The sequence below is a fragment of the Acomys minous genome (genome assembly GCF_964271855.1).
Source record: "Acomys minous genome assembly, chromosome: 2".
Lineage (NCBI taxonomy): Eukaryota > Metazoa > Chordata > Mammalia > Rodentia > Muridae > Acomys > Acomys minous.
Window position 1 is genome coordinate 113,983,472 of NC_140484.1, and position 20,781 is coordinate 114,004,252.

The following is a 20,781-nucleotide window of genomic DNA, read 5'->3' on the forward strand; positions in this document are numbered from 1 at the left end:
TCTCTATGATTTCTCATCCTCCTCAGTCCTGGCCCCATGTTTAAAGCACTGATGTCCACTGTAGTGGTGACTGGGAATCTAACACTGGGGATAGGGTGTAGGGCTGTGCCATGCACAGGGCTGAAAAAATAACACAATCTCAGCAGGCCTCGGGGCAGGGCTGCCTTGAAACCCTAATCTCAGGCAATGTCTAGGACTGTTCAGACCAAGATGTCCGTCCCCTAACCACCCATAAATGGGTGATGCCAATCATCCCCAAAGAGGATTCAGGAGAAGAAACCCTGAAACAGCAGACTTTCCATTACTGCACAAAGACAACAGGCAGTAGGCCAGTTGTTCCTCACAAGCCACCCCAGTGGTGTACTCACAGCTTCTGGAGTCCCGTGTAGAGCTCCATGTCCACAGCGTTGAGTGTGTGCAGGCCTCGCCAGTTCTCTATGTGTCTGCAGGAAGACAGGAAAGGTCAGTTCACTACTGGCAGGGGTGGGGTGCCAAACTTAACAGGCAGACAGGACGTGAAGCCTGGAGCATGAGCCGTGACTTCTGACAAATCACCAATTAACTCTGAGTTCAGCTTCTCCCTCCGGATGGCGGGGCGCAATCATAGGAGTGGAGGACCCACAGCTTCTAAGTGTGTAGCCTGAGGACGGAGCTGCTCAGCCTCTATCCCCAGCTCCAGAACACTTCAAACCCATTCCTCAAATTTGTCACTCAATTTGCTTCCTTCCTGCTCCTATTCAGGATTTTTCTAAGGTCAGGCTCTTTTTTTAGACTCCTTAGTGTTCTTAATGCCTGCTCAGAAATACAAAACAAATGATAAGGTTTAGGGAGCAGGGTGTGGCTTGCCTGGGAGGCATGACTTCTAGGATAAGATAAAGAGAAAGATAAGGAGAAATGTGATCTATGTACACACCAGGGCACAGAAGACCAATGCCCTCTGTGCGACCACAGTTCATTCCATTTAGAGCCCTATGAGCATATACAGGGGGAGGAGGTCTCCCTTGGTCACAGTCATAGGGGAGGGGAGTAAGGGGAAAATGGGAGGGAGGGAGGAATGGGAGGATACAAGGGATGGGATAACAATTGAGATGTAATATGAATAAATTAATAAAATATATCTTAAAAAAACAAATAAAGCTCAAGAAAACCAATGCAGAAGGATGAATGGAAAAGTGACTCCAGAGAAGGGACCCCTACAGGCCTCTGAGGCACTGTGTAGAGGTAGAAAAAGCGTGATGTGGGAACTGTGGGAGCCAGGCTCAAGTTTCATCTCTGAGACTGGAGTCTGGATTAGGCAAGCACCTGGACCAATCTCTTACTTCCTAGTGAAGGAGACGTGCCCTACTTACCACAGCAGTCACTCCTCCTTCCATCACAAAGATCTCTTTCTAGAGCTTTCCCTCAAGAGACCTCGACTTTAAAGAGGGTTGTGTCTAGCAAGAAGACTACATTTATTAAGTAATAATTAATTCATAGTCTCAGATTAATCAGAGACAAAAATCACTGTTAATTGAAGCTCTTTATCAACAGACACGAATCAATGACTGGCCGAGCGGATAACCCCCACCTCAAAGCAAAGACACTCAAGGCTGTTGTTATAATGAGAAGGTTCATCATGAGTAAGTGTCTACTTTTGGTTAGTTGCTTGACACTGATGAAGGGGGAAGCATTCCTTCATTGAGGCCTTTGGAATGCCCAGGTTGAAAACCATTGCCTTGTTGATTACCGATACCTTTTCATTGCTCTAATATTGTATGAAAGACAGCCTTCCATGAGGTACCAGAAGATCCTAGGAAACGTGTCTTGGAACTGGACACTCTCCTCAACATCCAGAGATATGTAAAAGGTTTCATCCCCATTTCAATAAAGAATACAGCTACCCAAGGTGCACTCTGGCCAGAAAAGTGACCACCATGTTTCCCCAGACAGCTCCCTCCTTGCCCGACCACATCAATAGTTCTGCCATCTGCCACCCAGTCCAACTAGAGCCAAAAAGACAGCGTGGCTGTGGCTGCCAGGACTTCTGGCAGCATTTTAGAGCCGCACAGTGACAAGGTATGCCAAGAGTCCATTTTGAAACACATTCTCCCAGAGCCCCTACGGAGTAGCCAGAAACACTGGCATTTGTTGGGGACATTGACCAGGTGGCCAGGTTGGCACTGGCCTCTAACTCTAATGCCTTTTCTCTGGAAGCCTCATGGTTTCAAGGCAGTTTTCCTGCCCTGGTCTCATCGAGGTAGGAACACTGACAACATTTCAGATGCAGGGAAAAGCCAAAAGGAATAAGACCACCTGTGCCACTAAGCCCCTCTGGTGTATATTCCTGGGCCACGGGCCATGTCAAACACCAAGGAGATCACAGTGTTTATACAGCATGTTCTCCGCTCACGGGAGCCCAGCTTCCTACATGGATCAGTTTCCAACAAGTAGCTATCAATCAAATTGCTTACATAAATGAAATCATTTTTCTTAGGCCCTATTAGCATTCCATAAATGTGTCTTGATGATTGGAGAGACGCCAACCATTGCATTCTGAAACTTCATTCATTTCAGCCTTTATGATCTGTGCTTACAAAACGGACCCTTTTTTAGCCTCCTACACACCATCAGCATGAACCCTCAGTGTGGAGACCTCCAGGGAATTACACAGCTCCAGAATCCTCATTGCTTCTGAGTGCTCCTCAGTCAGGGAATAGCAGTGTTGCAGCCACACTGCCAAGTGGTTAGAGGTCAGGGCTCTGGAACAGTGGTTGGCAAACAACAGGTTAGGACTAAATCCAGCCAACTGTTTGCATTTGCATAGCTTTGAAACTAAGATTCATTTTAATATTTTGTTGTTTATTTTTTTTAATCAAAGGAAAAACATATTTTGCGGCCTACGAGAATTAGATAAAAATCTACATTTCTGTGTTCGTATCTGTTCACTGTCATCTACAGCTACTTTCAAGTTACAAAGTTGAATCGTTGTTGCAAAGACCATATGGCCTGCAAGAACTGGATTTACTCTCTGGCCCTTTACAGAAAAATGGTTGCCAACCCCTGCCTAGAGCAAGGCTGCCACCAGAATGCTAATCCTAGCCCCCAGGGGCACTCCACCAATGACACTCTGTCCATGCCACTTCCTGTGTCTGCACCCCTCTTTTCTCAGCTGCTGTCAAATGGGGGTGATAAAATGTCTGCCTCGTGACAATGACATGAAAACTGAAGGAGTGTGTTGAAGAGGTCTTGAGGGTCTGGAAGTCTAGCCCCACTCATCCAGCTTACCTGAGACCCCAACTTCAACGCCAGAACCACAAAATACCACTAATAAATAATAACAGCAACCAAGAACCCTTGCAGGTCAGGGCGCATAGAAGTCCTTAGAAAGCACTGACCCCGGGGATAACATGAGAAGTCTTTCTGTGGTTTTTGAGTACAGATGGCATCATGCTTCTGTTAGAAGTTGTCATTTCTTGGCCATCGTTCCTTTTTTTTAAAAATAGCAAAAGAGTAGGGTCACCATTGATTTTAATGACCCATCATGGCATAAGGGTAGAAGGACAGGAAACCTGTCATTCATGACTTCTAGGAAAACAACTTCAAAAAAAAGCACCCATGAGTCACCAGGTAAAAGACACTTACAATTGGGTCTGGTGACTTGAATTTAATCTCTAGAAATTCATCAGCTAAAAGGGAGGAACTAACACTGGTAGGTTGCTATTACAGGCACATGTGCATACACACACACCACCAATCACCAGCTCCACCAATCACCAGCTCCACCACCACCAAGAGCAGCAGCTGCTGCAACAGTAAAAACTAATATACATATACATATATATGTTTATTTAAATAAACTGATTTTTTTTTTTTTAAATAAAGAAAATCCCCGTGGTTGGGGCAGAGGAGAAGCATGCCAGGGAAGGTGCAGCCTTGACATTTGCAAATGACGTTGCCCGGCGCCTGCCAAGTCTTCCATGACTCACCACTTGGTACCAAGCAAGGGAGGTCACTTATGGTAACTCTGCTGGCTGCTATTAGAAGGCCACAAGTTGCAGTGGGAAAGGCTGGCTCTACAAAGTATAATAAATGAATAGGATGAGGTAAGAGAGTACAATTGGCATGGTTTTGTTAATGCCAAATAAGGGAGGCAGAACCTCATGCCGGTACATAGGGTTCTTCGTGTCCAGTGTTTTTTTCTGGGTACTCCCGTTCAATAGGTATACATTTTTAAAGGAAGGTCGAGCCTTAAATGAACCCTGTAGGGGAATGAGTGACAGAAGCTAGGCTGGCTCTCCATGCAGATGTCTCACAAAGGGAGCTCAGAGTGATGGTCAGAAGATAGGAGAACGCATGGCAATTAGGTCTCCCATAAGAACCCACAGCCCTGCTTCTGCCTGGCGTCCCTGCTCCAATCAGGGGAAAGGAGAGAGGGTAGAAAGATACCAAAGAGCTGTACCTGGGCACTCTCCCATACCTTAAATCGATTGGCTCCACTTTAGGATGTTAACAGCAACATTCTTAAGAGGAGGTAATTTGTCTCCCAGGGGACAGCTGGCCCTATCTGCACACAGTTTTGCTTGTCACAACTGGTGAAAGAGTAACACTAATGTCTGGTGGGTAAGAGACAGAGACACAAAGGACAGACCTACAGCGAAGTGTGTATCTCAGAGGTCCCCAGCTCTAAGATCGCGACCTTTGCCTTGTCGCATAAAGCACTTGCTGAAGTTGTCATTGAAGCTAGGATCCCGTGGCTTAAAAACATCACTTTTGAAAACGACTGATGCGCAGCAAACACCAGGAGTCGATGGCCCGAACCAAAGAGGCTGCTCCTGCACCAGTGACTCTTGGAGAGAAATTCAAAAGCCACGGCTCTCAGGACCCTCTCAAGTCACGTGTGCGAACAAGTTACAGGTTGAGACTCACCCGCCAAGAGCCTTTTCCCACATTCATCTCAACTTCCTGCCCCCCAAAGCTTTCACATTGCCTCTTCATGAAACTGCAAATCCACCACTCTGCCAGGACTTCACACACACCCCTTTTGTGACAAAAATGGGGTGGCAAACTCCTGGAGCCAGACCAAACTTATGTATGCAGCTCAAAAATACGGCTGGCCTAAAGTTAGACGTCACGGAACATGGTTTGGATGGGATACGGTCAGGGGTGACTATGCAACTCCTGCGCAGCAGTAGAAACTGGCCCCTCTCCGCAGTGCACAATTGCATCTCTGAATCCTAGAGACCCGGCAGCCAGGTTCCTGAGTCATCTCCCATTCTGGAATATGACAAAGCATAAACTAAGTATTAATTGAAGATAGAAAGCCCTTTGTCCCATAGCGTTCTCTTCCTCTTTCTGTTTCACTTGAGCCAATATGGAAATGACCTGGCAATCTCCAAGAATCTGAAAATCAGTTTGGTACAAACTGTGTGGTCCATATTTTAATTAAAAACATGTCAGGTTTCCTTTATAATCCCAGAATTTAATGTCTGTATTTCTCCATCAAAAAAAAACAAAAAAACAAAACAAAAACTCCTTTAACATGGAGACATCTGCTGCCATATAACTAGTGAAAACTAAAGTGTAGGGAAGCCCACAGGAGGGTCGGGGTACCCTCCTCCAGCCAAATTTTCCTGCCACTTGGGTACTTGACGAGACAGCGAGTTGGTGGGTGGAACTTGATGTCACTCTTTCTGCAGACAAAGCAGCCCCCACACTGCCCCGTCTCCAACCTTTTTCCTCTCCCCCTTTCTGTCGCATTCCTGTTCTTTTCACTGTGATGTCACACTGCTATTAGTGAGCTGTTCTTCACAACCAGCTTTTCCAGACAACTAACTTTCAATGTAAAACCTTTGCATTGTCAAGTTCCTTGCTACATCTTTGTTCCTCTTCCCAGAATGCTGCCCATATCTTCCTGCCTTCTCAAACACAGCACACAAAGCTTGAGTCACATTCTTGATAATGCTATACCATAGCAACATTGTCTGTGGGGCTCTGATACCCCAAAGCCTTCAGAAGCTCCAAGCAGACAGAACTCATTTCCCTGCCTCAGATAGCCTTTCCTCCCCCCCCGCCCCCACCCCAGAATTTCCATCTTAAATGTACATCCATTTTAGCACTTTTCTAGTTCTTTGTTTGATAGTAGGATGTGGGGGCCCCTGGAGCAGCCTCTTTCCTTCCAATGTGCTATGGCCAGTGTCCTCTGCAGCCTCTTGGAGCACAGCAGTGAAAGGCTGACAGGTGGAGGTAGTCTGGGCTAGACAGGCAACAGTCTTAGAGCTTAGAACTGGATGCTCTCAGGCCAGACACTCAAGCCTCAGCAGGCCTCACCTTCTTTATGGAAAGCTGGTGGTATGAGAGTTAGAGCAGCAGTGTACTTATACTCAAGAGTAAATGCACGCTGCCAGGGCATGGTCAGGTAGAGCAATAACTAATGGTGAAAGTGTGTGCTAAGTAAGAGTAAATATGATCTGGAAAGGGTCTCAAAGAATTTGAAAAAATTCACACACACACACACACACACACACACACACACACACACACACACACGTGCGGCTGATCCATATATATACCTGGTAATACCTAAGTGCTCACCATCATTACATCCATTGTATGTATTCTAAGTTTGGTCTCCTTGAAAAAGGTAGTTGAAATCGTTTCTTGGTATTGTGTTTTGTTTTCGTATGTAAGTTCCCCATTTCTCTAACACAGAACTAATTAACTTCAAAATCTGAAGATATATATAAGTGTCTCTTCTCCCCAGGCCATCTCCAGACTTCACCACTTGGAAAACACCATGTATATGGTAACTTCAGGCATCTAGAAAGAGGAGTGAAGCAAAGAGTAAGTACTAGGGGTGAGGGGGGGGGGGGTTGTTGAGGGAGGGAGAGAGAAGAGAGAGAGAGAGAGAGAGAGAGAGAGAGAGAGAGAGAGAGAGAGAGAGAGACTGCTTGGCTTTGAAGCCTTATAGGGCAATGAGGAAATTGATTTGTTATCTAGGCATATTATGCCTAGTGATCCAGACAGCAGCTTAGCTTTCAATTATCTGATATGTTTAGCATTATAAACAAACCTTCCAGAACAACAGCTCCATGGAAGTCAGGCCCCACGGGGGGGGGGGGGGGGGGTGTTGGGGAGGAGCTGCCTGGGATCACGCTAGCCAAGCCACCAGCTCTCTCTCTCCCTTCACAGCTGCTACTGGGGAATTAGATGCCTGAAGAACCAGATGTGAGAGCTGGGGGCAGGAGGGGTAGGGGGTGGCTTGAGATGTTTTTTTCTAGCATGCCAAGGCATTAGCATACCAGCCTACAAGCATATGTGTGCCCGGGACCATGGCAAGCCAGCCCCACATCTGGGACCCGCCCTCACACATGGAAAAGGAGCATTTAGATCCTAAGACTAACAGATGGGAGAGACAGCATCTATGTTGTCTTTCTGATCGATTGCAAAGTTCATGCCAGGAATAAGGATAGCATGAGTGCACACCGGCGCCCTTCCGGTGCTGAAAAAAAAGATCAAGGACGCAGTCCCTCTGTCACCCCATGAAGAAAGCTCTAACTCCCCACAGTAAGATTTTACCTGCAAGCCAACCTGTTCCCTTTGGAGTGCAGACTCTTCTGTCCTAACCTCCGACCTTCCTGCCCCCCACCCCACCCCTCCCTAGTCTACCTGCTTCTCTGCTCTCATTACTGTCATCTGGGCTGCTTTGGGACACTGACGCCAGCTTTCCCATCATCATCATGCCAAACAGCCACTACTTCCAACCTCTTCTTGTTTTCATTCTTTTCTTTCATCAGTCTATATGCCGGGGGGGGGGGGGGGCGGGGAATCAAAGCCTCCATTGCTTCCTTCCACATGACAATAACTACAAGCATCACGGCATGGCACGTAAGGCCCCGCATGAATGGGATAGCAGGGCCCCTCCTCTGGACACATTCCCCTTGTTGGGTTAGCTCCAGCCACTCTGGCCTGGCTTCTGTTCCTTCTATGAACCAGGTGTTCTACTGAGAACACCTCCCTGACTCCTTTAATTCTTCCAGGTCTCTGCTAGTTTCCCATGCTCAGGGAAGCCAGCCCTCTATGCCCCTGTGCTCACAGGCCCCTATCTCTCTTTCAGTTCCTCTCTGGCACAAGCTCTGTTTGTGTCCTTTGTGGCCTTAATAGCCATGTGTAATAGTCTTATTTGATTATTTTATTACATTTTTGTCATAAAGTCATCTACACTAGGACCATAATGCATGGGAACAGCAATTGGATCTGTCTTGTTTTCCACTTACTTCCAGAATCTCAAATAGAGGCAGCTGCTGCAGGGTAAACACATACCTGGACAGCCTCCAGGAGGGTACCCTACCTCCATACAAGATGGTCCCCATGCTGGTTACCTGAATGGCCTTGAGTATTCCAGAGCTCAGGTCTAACCTCACAGTACCCTGATGATCTCCCAAGAAAGATGTGGTTTAAAGTATAGGCTGAATGTCTTAGATATGGCAGGCACCCCGGGGAGTCAATGTGGATCTAGAAGCAGGAAGAAAACAGCCGGAAGCTTCAAAAGAGCCATATACACATCTCCATCTCAAACCCATGTCTGATGTCCACGGTCAGTGTTAAGAATGAGGGACATAAAGGGACCCCTTTATATCAATCAAGGAATGATAATGGCCCGGGGCACTTGAGTCTATGTATTCCATTGTCCCCTCTATGTAACTATGGCTGCCACCAAACCATGAGTTTTCCAAGAGCAATGACCAGGAGCTTGCATGGGCAGTGTTGTACAAGTGCTCAAACCAAAACACCAGAGTGAATGAATAAGTGAGTGAGCCCGGCAGACGCCCAGCAGAACCTAAGTGTTTTGCTGTTGAGCTCCCCAGGCAGATCTTCTCCTTTGCATCAACCTTCTTCTACCTTCGAAGAACAACTCCTCCAATGCCTCTTCCTCCCACCCCCTCCTTGCTCTGCCTCCCCCATGCTTTTCCATCAGTCTGTAAACAGTTTCTATCACAGATCACCTACAAATGAAATCTCCTTGTTCCCTTATCTTGCTCCAGCCATCAGTTCATGCCAGTACCCCTCATTGTGACAAAGATTTCCAAAATATCCATCCATAGTCAGAGAAGCCTACTTCCTCACCACCCCACTTTGATATTCTGACTTTAGGTTGTCTCTGTTCTGCCTGCTCTATAGGAACCACAGTGAAAAGGCTGCCAGCATTTCCCGTGTTGGTGACCCCAACAGACTCTTTATCATTGTCCCATTACCCAATCTCTTGGTAGCATTTTACCTAGATGACCACTATGTTTTACTTAAAACGCACTCCGTTTCTGGCATGCTTGGCTGCACAGGCTGCTGGGTTGCTGTCTAGCCTTGGACACTCCTTATTACCTTCCTTTGTTGATCCTATATACTTTGATCCCTAAATGTCAGTGTCTACTGGGTCTTACCCTGAGGTCCCCCTTGTCACCTATGCCCTTCATGGCCAAGATGACCTCAGGCAGGTGTTTGGCTGTAAGACTCATCTATATGATGACAGCACCTCAATAGCTGCCTCTAGCAAGACCTCTTTCCTACTTGAGGTTCTTAACATTGTAATTTATCAGATCCAATTGCAGGCCTTGCTTCCTATTCCTGAGTCTTCTCCATCTCAGTAAGTTGCGTCAGTACCACTCCGATGCACAAAACAAACTCTACCACTCCTATCCTCTCAGCATCTAGGCCGTCAGTAAATCCACCATCATCAGAGCATGCACAAAGCTCACGCCCTCCAAAACATGACTACTGCTTCCACTCAGCCTGAGCAAATCTGCCTTCCACACAGAAGTCTGCGTGAGCATTTGAACCTAAACAAAAACTAGGCAAGTCTCTGGTGGCTTTATTCTCTGCACATGGCAGTTCTGATAGAATTTGACCTCACAAAGGCCAACAAAGTGGGCCATGATGTGACTCATACCTCTTTACGCCCAGGTCAAACGAAGCTTCCTCTTAACTCAACGGCCTTTTCTCCAGGATCCCAAGCTCCCCCCACCAAGCAGGGCCTTTGCATTTGTTGTTTCTTTTAGCCAAGATGCCACCAAAGAGCCTCCTAAAATGTCACTGCCACTGTGGCCTTCTTTAACCAACCTAGATACTATCACTTTCTATAACCTTCTACTAGACAAAGAGTGATCACGCCAGGGTGGCCATGTTTCCCCAGGGACATATAGCAATGCCTAAAGACATTTTGCCTTTACTGGGGAGGTAGTGTGGGTAAAGGCCTACAGTGCACAGGACAGTCCCTCACAACAAAGGTTAATTTTCCAACCTCAAATGTCAATACCACTATGGCTGTATAATGTTGATCTCTTTGTCCCAGTAGTCATAAGCCATCACTTATGTGATTTCTTGTCTCCCTTGCACTGGAGTCCAGGAGAGCAGGCAAATGTTTGGTCTTGTTAATTATCCAATCTACAACACCCCGGGTCCTAGCATGTCTCACACAACATATAGTAATAAATGACAGCTCCTCCCAGAGCATAATGAACTGCATCAATTTGTGGGGGGAAAAAAGCTATGGCTACCAAGGTCTTCATGGGGCTCAGATCTTTCCCACCTATCTGAAGAGCTAAGGCATGGAGAAAATAGTGTGTATATATTGGGATCAGAGCCTGGAATTCACATGCCCTGGGAAATGAACTCCTGCACGTAGATCGGAGTTGACCTTGTCATTCAACTCCAGACCCTGCTAGACACCTTAGCTTTGAGCCAGGACCAAAAAAGGAATAGAAATGGTGTGTGGCAGGACATAAACATTGACTTTGACCCTTCTTCCTCAGTGGTCCCTGGAGGAGAAAGCCTGAACAAAAAGATGAATCTCATTCTGGCCCAAGCAGCTGGCTGGAAAGAGATGTGACAAGATGAGCTCTGAGCTTAAGATCAGCTGGCCTCAGGGGTTCTGAGAACGCTGCCTTTCGGGTGGTCAATTTCCTTAGAAAAATATGAAATGACCAGGCCACCCTTTACTGAATTATAAAGCACTTATCACTTCTTTAATAACTACCCGCATGGAGGACTTAATTCACTCAATATGGAAGTTATAAAGGCGAATTGGTAAGTGAGCATTAAGCACAAGTGCATTGCATAAAGACTTACGAGGGCAATATTTTCCCCCATTAAAAGGGTAGATTTTCTCACTGCAACTGTGTCTCAGAGTTAATGTGAGAAGCTGCTTCAGAGCTTGGGGCATTTTCCTTGTTAGAGGGTAATTCCAGGTCACTGAGAGGAAGGGAGGGGACCTTGACTTTGCAAGAATAATTATCCCAGAACCTGGAAGTGTCAGAGTGATTAGTCAAGGTAGCCATCAGAAAGACGAGACGCCATTGACGGTTCTCGGCTCTCTGCTCTGCACATGTGAGGCTGAAAGGGCAACAGGCCAAAGAGAAGAAAGGTTGCAAGGGTGGAAGGAAGAATGGGATAGACCTCGGCAGAAGAGGACTACACGGGACCTGCAAGAGGGAGGCGGTCCCCGGAGCCACATCCTTTAAAAGGCACTGGATTCTCATTCAGAATCTAATGGGAAGGAAGTAATGTTAGCTCTTGTAGCCTATCAGAGGGCAAGCTCTGGAATTTCTGAAGGTTCCAAAGGGATCCAAGTAGGGAGCTGGTAAGATGGGCTTCTTTCCTCACCAAGTGAAGGAAATGTTCTTTGACCTTTTTTCTCCCTGGATCCAGCATGGTAATCATTTTCCTTTCCTCCAGCAATAAACCATCTGTTCTTTTACCATATGTTCACTCTTTTGGAAATGGTCTCTCTATTCACATGACTTCTATTACTATCTAATTAGAGATTAATTCCAGTTCTGAATGTACACCCTTCATGCCTAACCTGCCCTCTGTTCCTGTTATCACTGTATGTATTTCCCTCAACTCCAAAAATCTAATATGAACAAAATAGCTTGTTCCTAACCTTTTGAACTCTCCCAAGTTCTTCCACTGAGTCCTCCTGACTTAAACAGTATAGCAGGAACTATGTGTGTACTTAACATATGCACAATACCAGTGAGTTAGCAAGACTGCTGTGTTCAGGAATCTGTAATAGAATGTGGAACACAAGCTATGATCAATTAGTGATGTCTGCCATGGTCACAGTATAAGGAGAGACAATAAGGGTAACATCTATAAATAATATCTATCCAAGAGGCTGGCATCTTTTCTCTCAGACTCAAGTCCCATCAGTATTGCCTTTCTTGTACTTCCAATGATTTATGTTGTCTTTGTGTCCAAGAGACTCTTATGCTCAAAAGCATATAGTGATATTTTAGCAGACCCTTCAATTTTCAATCTTCACATTCTAACCTGTTCTAAGACTCTACTTTTTCAAAATGATATTGAACATGTTCCTGGCAGGCTCAAGACCTCCCGGATGGCAAACAAATAGCTCTCTCACTAAACCAGAATTTTTATTAAAAAGCTTTAAACCTGTTGGAAACTCTGTAATAGAGGCAGCAGTAGGTAAAGAGCTGTAGACCCTTGGAGGGTAGTGACAACCTGTCCAGCTCCCTATGTTCCGCTGCACAACTGAGGCTGCTCCGTGAGCTGCAGCTCCAGAGTTAAGCTGGGGTGGAGGTTGCTAATGGGACCTTTGTGATGCCTTTTGTGAATCTTATTCCACTCTTTCCTGTATCTTCTTAACCATCGCATAAAAATCAAGCCGCCTGGGGCAGTGTGCTCATATTAACAGAGACATCAGCCTGCCAGGATTCTTCAGAGCCTGTTCCCCTCTGAACTTTCTGAAGAAGATTGGTACAGTGAAAATTTGATGAGCTTTGGTGCTAGCCAACTTCCCAGCCTGCCACTGATGAGCCAGGTCATCTCCTATGGTCTCAGTTTTCCCTTCTATACAATAGGAAAAACTGTGGCAACTCGCACAGGCATCATAAAGATGGATTTAAATGGTGCTGGTAATAGTCTCAGCATGACACCTTAAATATACTAGAGTTCAAAGAATGTTTATTTCCTCTTCCAAAAAGAAAACTGGCCCATGGGTTGTATAAGAAGTGAAGTCAGGGGCCTGGGCCACCATGTCAGGAAGAATGACTGTATGTATTATTTTTGGCCATGGAACCAACATCAACAGAAGTAACTGAAAGGAGGAAGTGCATTTTAGGGATCACAGCATCAGAGGGTTCGGTCCACTGAACTTGAATCTGTACACATAAGCAAAACACCATTGCAGTGGCAGCTTGTGGCAAACAAGAAGCAGGGAAGAAGGATGCTGCACCTCACCTGGCCTCACTCTTCCTCCTTTCATTCTGTCTAGGCACATAGCCCATGAGTGAGTCTTCCTTTCTCAGTTAACCTTCTCTTCAAAGAGGTGTGCCTCCCCAGGCTCCTAGGTTGCTCTAAATTCACTTATGTTGACAGTAACAATGAACCATTGGAGTGACTGTGTGTTGCTGCAGTGGCCGAGGCTGTGATGTGAATGTGATGGCGCCCCCTTATCTATGTTACAACCTCCATTCCTCCCCTTTTATAACCCAACCTCCACTTTACACGTTAGCCAAACAAGCACCTGCTGCCCAGATTCAGCTTGTTGATACTCCTTCTGCACTGTGCTCCTGATCCTGCCAGCCCCTCGGTTCTCAGGAATCTGTATGGCTGAGCATCTTCTGGGCTTCTGATAGGCACATCTTCCCCTCTCCAGTAAGCTTGTATCAAACCACTCATCGCCACCCAGATGCAGTCGCTCAGTGATCCCAGCCTCACCCTCCAATTACTGGAGAATTATCTCTGGGCGGCTGCTGATGTATGTGTGCCATCCTGTCACCTGTGAGTCTCCACATTATTTGCCTGGCTTCCCTTGTGAGAGCAAAAATTCCTTGACAACAAAGACGGATGCATTCTATTTATTTTGTTTGCCCTCTTGTCTCCTGCACTTCTGCGCTCAGCTCAGCTCAGCTCAGCTCATCCATAGTGTTTAGACCACACGGGGAGTCCCAGGCTGGAAATGAGAGGAAGTGAGCTCCATCCTGAGGCAGGGAAGAGCTGTCCAAGGTCTGGGAGTGGGTGGAAGTTCAATGTGAAGGGACAAGCACAAAACAGGAAAGAGGAAAACATGCTGACTGACATACACAATCCTCGGGGTCCTTGTCCTTCAAAACTCATCTCAGATGCCCCTACCTTATGACAGCCTTTCTTGGAACCCCTTCTTTAGGTCACAAAACCCTCTGTCATAGAGCTAGTGCTGACATTTAAAATAGTCACCATCTTCAGAAGGCAGTGATGGAGAAAGATGAATAAAAACAGAGTATAATGACACACAGGCATTAAAAATGACATAACGAAGCCTATTTCTTTGTATATGTGCTAATTTTTTTTTTTTAAAAACTATTTTAAGACTGCAAATACAGCTCAGCGGGTAAAGGTGCTTGCCTTCCAAGCCTGAGGATCTGAGTTCAATGCCAAGAAACCACTTGGTAAATGGAGAGAGCAAACACACACAAGTTGCCCTCTGGCCTCCACACAATGTCCTATGACATACATGTGTACACAAGTGGGCACATACGATAGATAGATAGATAGATAGATAGATAGATAGATAGATAGATGAAAGTTCTAGACGTTTAAGTTATTTTAGGAGCTTGGGATTTGGCTCGGTGTGTAAAATGTCTACCACACATGCATGAGGACATGAGTTCAGATTGACAGAACCCACATAAAATCTAGGCAACTCTGTAACCCAGTACTTCAGGAGCAAGCAGGAGCAGAGACAGGCTCGGCCATGGAGCTCATTGGCCAGCTGGTCTAGATGAGTTGATGAAACATAGGTTCAGTAAGAGACTTTGTTTCAAAAACTGAGGTGGAGCACGCTAAAGGAAGTCTCTCAAGGTTGACCTCCATCTTCTGCATACACATGTATGTACAACTACATACATACATGCACACCCCCAACATGAACACACATACCACACACAAAGAAATAGACACAGAAACAAGTACAGACAGATAGACACATGCTTTAAAAAAAATACGTGATCTCTGGTAGAGCACAGACACAGAGCAAACCAGCCTGCCTAACTGCCATTCAGGCTCTGCTTCTCTGCCCTTTAAGGTGCTATTGGCCTGAGGTTCCTGATTGGGAAAATGAGGGCAGGTATGGCAGGAAGAGGGGAGGGAAGAAAAGGAAGGGTTAAGAGACCTCAGGCGGCTGCCGGAGAGCTCCAGACTCTGGGGCACAGGCTTCATTGAGACAGCCTGCTTAATTGAGGAAACAAAGGCTACTTAAACCTTTGGGGTGGGTAGCGGCTTTCGGGGTGAGTGTACATTATTGGCCTGGGCCTGGGTGCTGGGTATGCCTCATTTGCATAAGGGTGAATTCCAGCCGGGCGTGGTGGCGCATGCCTTTAATCCCAGCACTCGGGAGGCAGAGATAGGCGGATCACTGTGTGTTCGAGGCCAGCCTGGTCTACAAAGTGAGTCCAGGATGGCCAAGGCTGCACAGAGAGACCCTGTCTCGAAAAACCAAAAAAAAAAAAAAAAAAAGAGTGAATTCCAGGTGCTCTGGACATGACCTTATAAGGGGAGAGGAAGTTTAACCTGGCTGCCAGGCTACATGACCCCTTCCAGGGGCTAAGGGGGATGTCTCAGGACATAAAGGCCCTGAGGAATGGGGTGCCCTACTCCTTTGGATCTCAGGATGAAATTTCCAGCATTTAGGCATGCTTTGACCTCACTCTTACCTCAGGCCAGCTCTCGGTCCTCACACAGTCCCCTGAGTTTCCTCCTAAGCTTCACTCCTAAATCAAGGAATAGTGTGAGAGTGCGGTGGGGAGGCAGCAAGGAAGAGCCCATGATTGGAGGATAGTCAGTTGCAGCATTACCCACTGCTATGAAGGTAGCTTGCTGCTTGAACAAATTCACAGCCTTAACCAGTGAGCCAGCAAATTCCAACTCCACACAGGTCACCAAGTGTCTCACAGGACACTCACAGTGTCCTCCTATACTAACAGGCCCATCTCCCACACACAACTTTAGATCCTCAGAGTGCAGGCTTCCTCTTTTCTCTGGGTATCTCCAATGTCAAGCGGGCCTGCTGCCTCAACTTCCTTGTTAGATGTGGCATGGATGCTCTATTCTCTCTCCTTCCCTGAGCTCTCAGCTTTACCCTTGGATCCTTAAAGGAATCATTCAAATAAGCAACGGGATACTGAGGTGCTCCCTTGGGAATCCACAGAGGGACAGGAAAAGGGAACAGAGTAGGGATGATAGACAGCCGTAGTGAGACGCTTGCTGGAGCACACTGAGCCCCGGAGGCTGAGCAGGCCCTCTGCTCCTACAGAATAGAAACTTCAAGGTCAAGGTGATAGCACTTCCTGTGACTCCAACATCTGGGAAACAGTTCGGGGAGACTCAGCCTTGGCCTCTATCCTTAAAGCTACTCCCCACCTCGAGGTCTACAACAGCGAGGCTCATAAGTGGAGTCCAGGGATAAAGCAAAGCAGACACTCACAACTGGCTTCTAGAATGAAGACCATTCCCTCAGAAGGTGATGCCCTCCTGTGAGTACATGGAAAGGAAAACCTGTAATTTAGGGAAGCAGGGTTCAGATCGGGTCATCCCTGGCTTGTTCACATCTCACCACAAACAGCTCTCCTGCCCCACTGTGTGTCAGGAGGAAGTAGCCCAGAGGCTGACTAATAGGGGCAGAAGCATTCAAAAACATTCCCATGAGCCTGTCTGCCCATTGAGCATACTGACAATCTGCTGCACTGGCCATGAAGTCCTTCCCCCTCGTTCCCTCCTGCCTGGCCCAGCCAGCATCCCAGGGCATCATTTACTCTGTGTGTTCACCTCCAAGGCCTGGGTGGGGTTGGTTGAGCTGGACTGGCTTCAGCAGCAGTACTGAGAACTCTACTCATTCCTTGGAAAGCTCCAACTGTGTGTCAACTTCACTTCACTAAAAGCACAACTGTGTGCCTCATCCTGATGTCTGATGTTCCTGGGGAGATTTCTCTTACTTTACCCACAATCCAGAACACCTCCTCCATGCCCACTTTCAGCACCTCATTGGTATAAAGGGATGCCTAACTGCCACTGCTGTGAGATGCTGAGATGTCTAGCCCAAATCCTAGCTCCTCAGCTGGAGCCTTCACAACCCAGTTAGCACATAGCATCCTTTTCCTATTAAATGGATGTAAGTCCAATATATATGCCCTTGCCACCAACTTGCTAACATTAACAGGCCCGCTGTTGGAATCACACATTATTAATTTTGATTTTAACAGTATCAGAGCCCAGATTCACCATACATTGGCTCTTGTAGTCAAGCAGACCAGCTCTGATCTGACCCACACCTCAATATCCTGACAGCCTGTGGTATGTCACATTGACATGGGGATCTTCCAACCCTGGTGATGAGCTCAACATCTGAGACCAGCTGGAACTCTCCCTCTCCTCTTTTTTACTGGCAAGCCCTAGGGATTCAGAATGCCACTTGTGGGTATAGGAGACACTTATCACCCATGGGTCCCCAGGGCACAGTTCCTGTGCTCTGAGGTATGGGGCAAGTCCCCATATGCCACTCAAGATTCCAGGGTCAATAGCAGCACAGGACTTGTTCTTAGATTCCCTGAAGATGAAAAATAACACAGTAGGAGTCACCTTTCCCCTGCAAAAAGACTGTGCTAGCAACCTGGTGGCTCTTAGGAACAAATAGTCCTCATTCATGCCATATGTACCTAAGGGTGGCTTTCAACACCCTTCTCAACACATACGATGTAGAATCCAGTAGTTACTGGGCTCAAACTTGTGAGTTACAACACATCAAGACACAAGGCTAAGGCACCACTGTGTCAAGCTGCACCTTAATGGAAATAGACAATGAGCCACAGAGGCCTGGTCCTTTGGGCATGTCCCCAGGGATTGCAGTTTTAGGCTCCTGGGATACACATTGGCATATAGCATACAACACTCTTAATGACAGCCTCACAGCACATATGAGAATGATGCACTAAATCACTCTACCCTGCCCCCCTTCCTTTGTAGAAGGGAGCATACTTCCAAGAGGATTCCTGAAGTAGGCAAAGCAATGCTTAGATGGGAAGAGTTAGGATTCTGCAGATCACATTTCCAATCACACCTTAATGGTTTTTCCCAGCTGACTCTGCACATGCAGCACCTTCCTCCTAGCCTCCGGTTCTTGCCACCCAGGTACCCTACCATGACCATCACCCCAACAAGGAGGCTGGTTAGACTTTCTTTCCTACCAGTCTGTGACTTGGCAGCCTTTCTCAATGTCTCCCAACCTCACCTGCCATTGGCATCTCTTTTCATTGATTCTGCCGTTCCCTCGAGTCATTTCTTTCCAACTTCTGGGGAAGTGACTACTTTCCCAGTTGGGGGGACTGGAAGAGTCGGAAGTCATGGTTGGAAGCCCAGACAGAGAGCTCCATAATCTAAAGTAGGCTCCTCAAAGGACCTAAAGAGTGAGTCAGTATTATTTCATACCCCACCTGTGTTCAGCTATCCCCTCTGGGCAGTTGTTTATGGGAGTGATGAGGCACTCCCTTCCATCTCCAGAGTTCAACCAGTGAGGCCCGTCGCTGCCTAGGAACTCTTCAAGAGCCATCTCACACCCTCTGGTTCAGGCCACTGCCTCACAACAGCCTGAGCAACTGTGTACAGAGTTTTTCTGGAAAGGCGGTTGCCAAGGGGAGCATCCATACTCAGGTCTTCAAGGGGCTGAGCATAGCCCATGGATCTAGTGTTAGCCTAAAAGAGAAGTCCGGAGCTACTAAAGTCCAACCCCACAAATGCAAAAGGGAAATCTAACATTGACTAGGTAATGACCTTGCCAATGGTTTGCAGGAATGTCTGAGCAACCAGAGCCTCTACAGATAACACCATGAGGACTTCCAAGAATAGACAATAGGTAGGCCTTGCTGCTGACTCTCAGACCCTCCTATTTTAGGATGCTAGGTGACATACAACAGCCTTAACTCTCATAGTTTCATTTGATGGGAAGTCACTGAGGTCCTGGTTCCTCACCTCTTCACAGAGTTTCTTCCTGAATAAACCCTAGCTAGCTCACCATAGCTGCCACTAAGGTGCATACTCCTATGACTTCCTGCCTGTGCTGGCTAGTTTTAAATCAACTCTCCACAAGCTAGAGTCATTTGGGGCAAAGAAACCTCAACTGAGAAAATGCCCTACCAGATATCCCTATGGGCAAACCTGTGCTACATTTTCTTGATTGGTGATTGATGTGAGAGGGCCCAGTGCACTGTGAGCAATGCTACCCTTGTGCTGGTGCTCCTGGAAGTTAGAAGAGAAGAGACTTAGCAAGTCATGGTGAGCAAGTCAGAAAGCAGCATCCTTCATGGCTTCTGCCTCCAGGTTCCAGCCTTGCATTCTTGGCCTGACCTCCCTTCATAACAAACTTACAAGCATTAAGTTGAAATAAACCTTTCTTCCCCAAGTTGGTTTTAGTCATGGTATTTTATCACAACAATAGAACCCTGATTAAGATTCTATCTCAGTTTCCCACTCCTTCACTTGGGCTTCCTGACATTTTTCTCCCAAACTAAGGAGCTACCACTCATGATTTTTCTCTTTTAGGGTCTTTTCTAGGGGTTTCCAAACTAAGACACCTTTTACCTAGCAGCTGTGGACATGGAACCTATGTAAATGTGAGCCATGTTACCTCATAGCGTGGATGAGAACTACACTGCATACCAGCTAATGCATTTGTCCCCAATCTCATTTTTACTCCAAATCACACTAAATAGTTATTCTTTGAAGGCTCTCCAACGCTGCATCTTCAAATATCATACAAAATGTGACGCTTGGGTGCAAACTCCCCTCCCTGGAATACCAACTTGGTCACTCGGGATCCCAGCCTTTTGTTTCTGTTAGCAACCTGGTCTTCCAGGCTTCTCCCCTTTCCTAGAATTTTCTCTCCCTCTGGTAAACTCCTCTACTCCAATTATAAAGATCTGGACACTTCAGCAGATAAAGGTGCTTGCCACCAAACCTGATGACCAAGATGCACATGCTGGAAGAAGCAAATCCACTCCCACAAGTTGTCCTCTATCCTCTGCACACACACACACACACACACACACACACACGCTAATGTTGAGAAGCTCCATTTTACAGGGTTCTTTAGATGATCAAAGCAGCCTCCAAGAAAAACCACAATAAACTGTAACACACTGCAGACATGCAGGAAAGTCATTTGATCATTTCTACTTATCCTGCAATCAGCCTATTTCAGGTGCTGCATGTTCCACAAAGTCATTTCTGGTTGACCTGATCCTTGGTGATCCTTCATAGAGCTGCTCTTTCAAGCTCCATCAGATTTTTCCCATTGGTGTCAGAAGTGATCTCTTCTCCAACAAAGAGCCTTTTCCTCTCACTCTGTGTGCACCATAGAAGGTGCTAAAAGTTCCTTCAGAATGTCAGTTCCACCCAGATGTGAAGACAAAAGCCCCAACACACACACACACACACACACACACACACACACACACACACACATATCGTCGTCATCATCATCATCATCATCATCATCATCATGCTATATTGTCAGAGCTGCTGATGAAGAGAGAGAAAAGACTGCTGCTACCTGCTGGGTACACCACCAGAGCTTCACCACATCCAACAGATACAGCCCAGGCACGACCCCAGCAAGGGCCTCTGGCACGTTATGCATTGGACAGTCATTTCATAACTGTCTAGACTATGGGATCAACCATCACAGTATCTCATCACGACACTCAGTGCCAGTGCTTCTGTGTTGAGCTAACAGCACAACAATGCTTACATCATCCTTCCCGC

General features: G+C 46.7%; 1 protein-coding gene across 9 annotated transcripts in view; it reads right to left on the minus strand.

The window, feature by feature from the left end:
- NTRK3 (neurotrophic receptor tyrosine kinase 3) overlaps positions 1-20,781 on the minus strand; it is a 403,447-nt gene that overhangs the window by 324,332 nt on the left and 58,334 nt on the right. For all 9 annotated transcript variants that reach the window (XM_084773602.1, XM_084773598.1, XM_084773597.1 and 6 more), the window contains one exon: positions 369-443. In XM_084773602.1, the coding sequence (XP_084629728.1) occupies positions 369-397 (29 nt within the window). In that variant the 5' untranslated portion in view covers positions 398-443. The remainder of the gene's footprint in view (positions 1-368; positions 444-20,781) is intronic.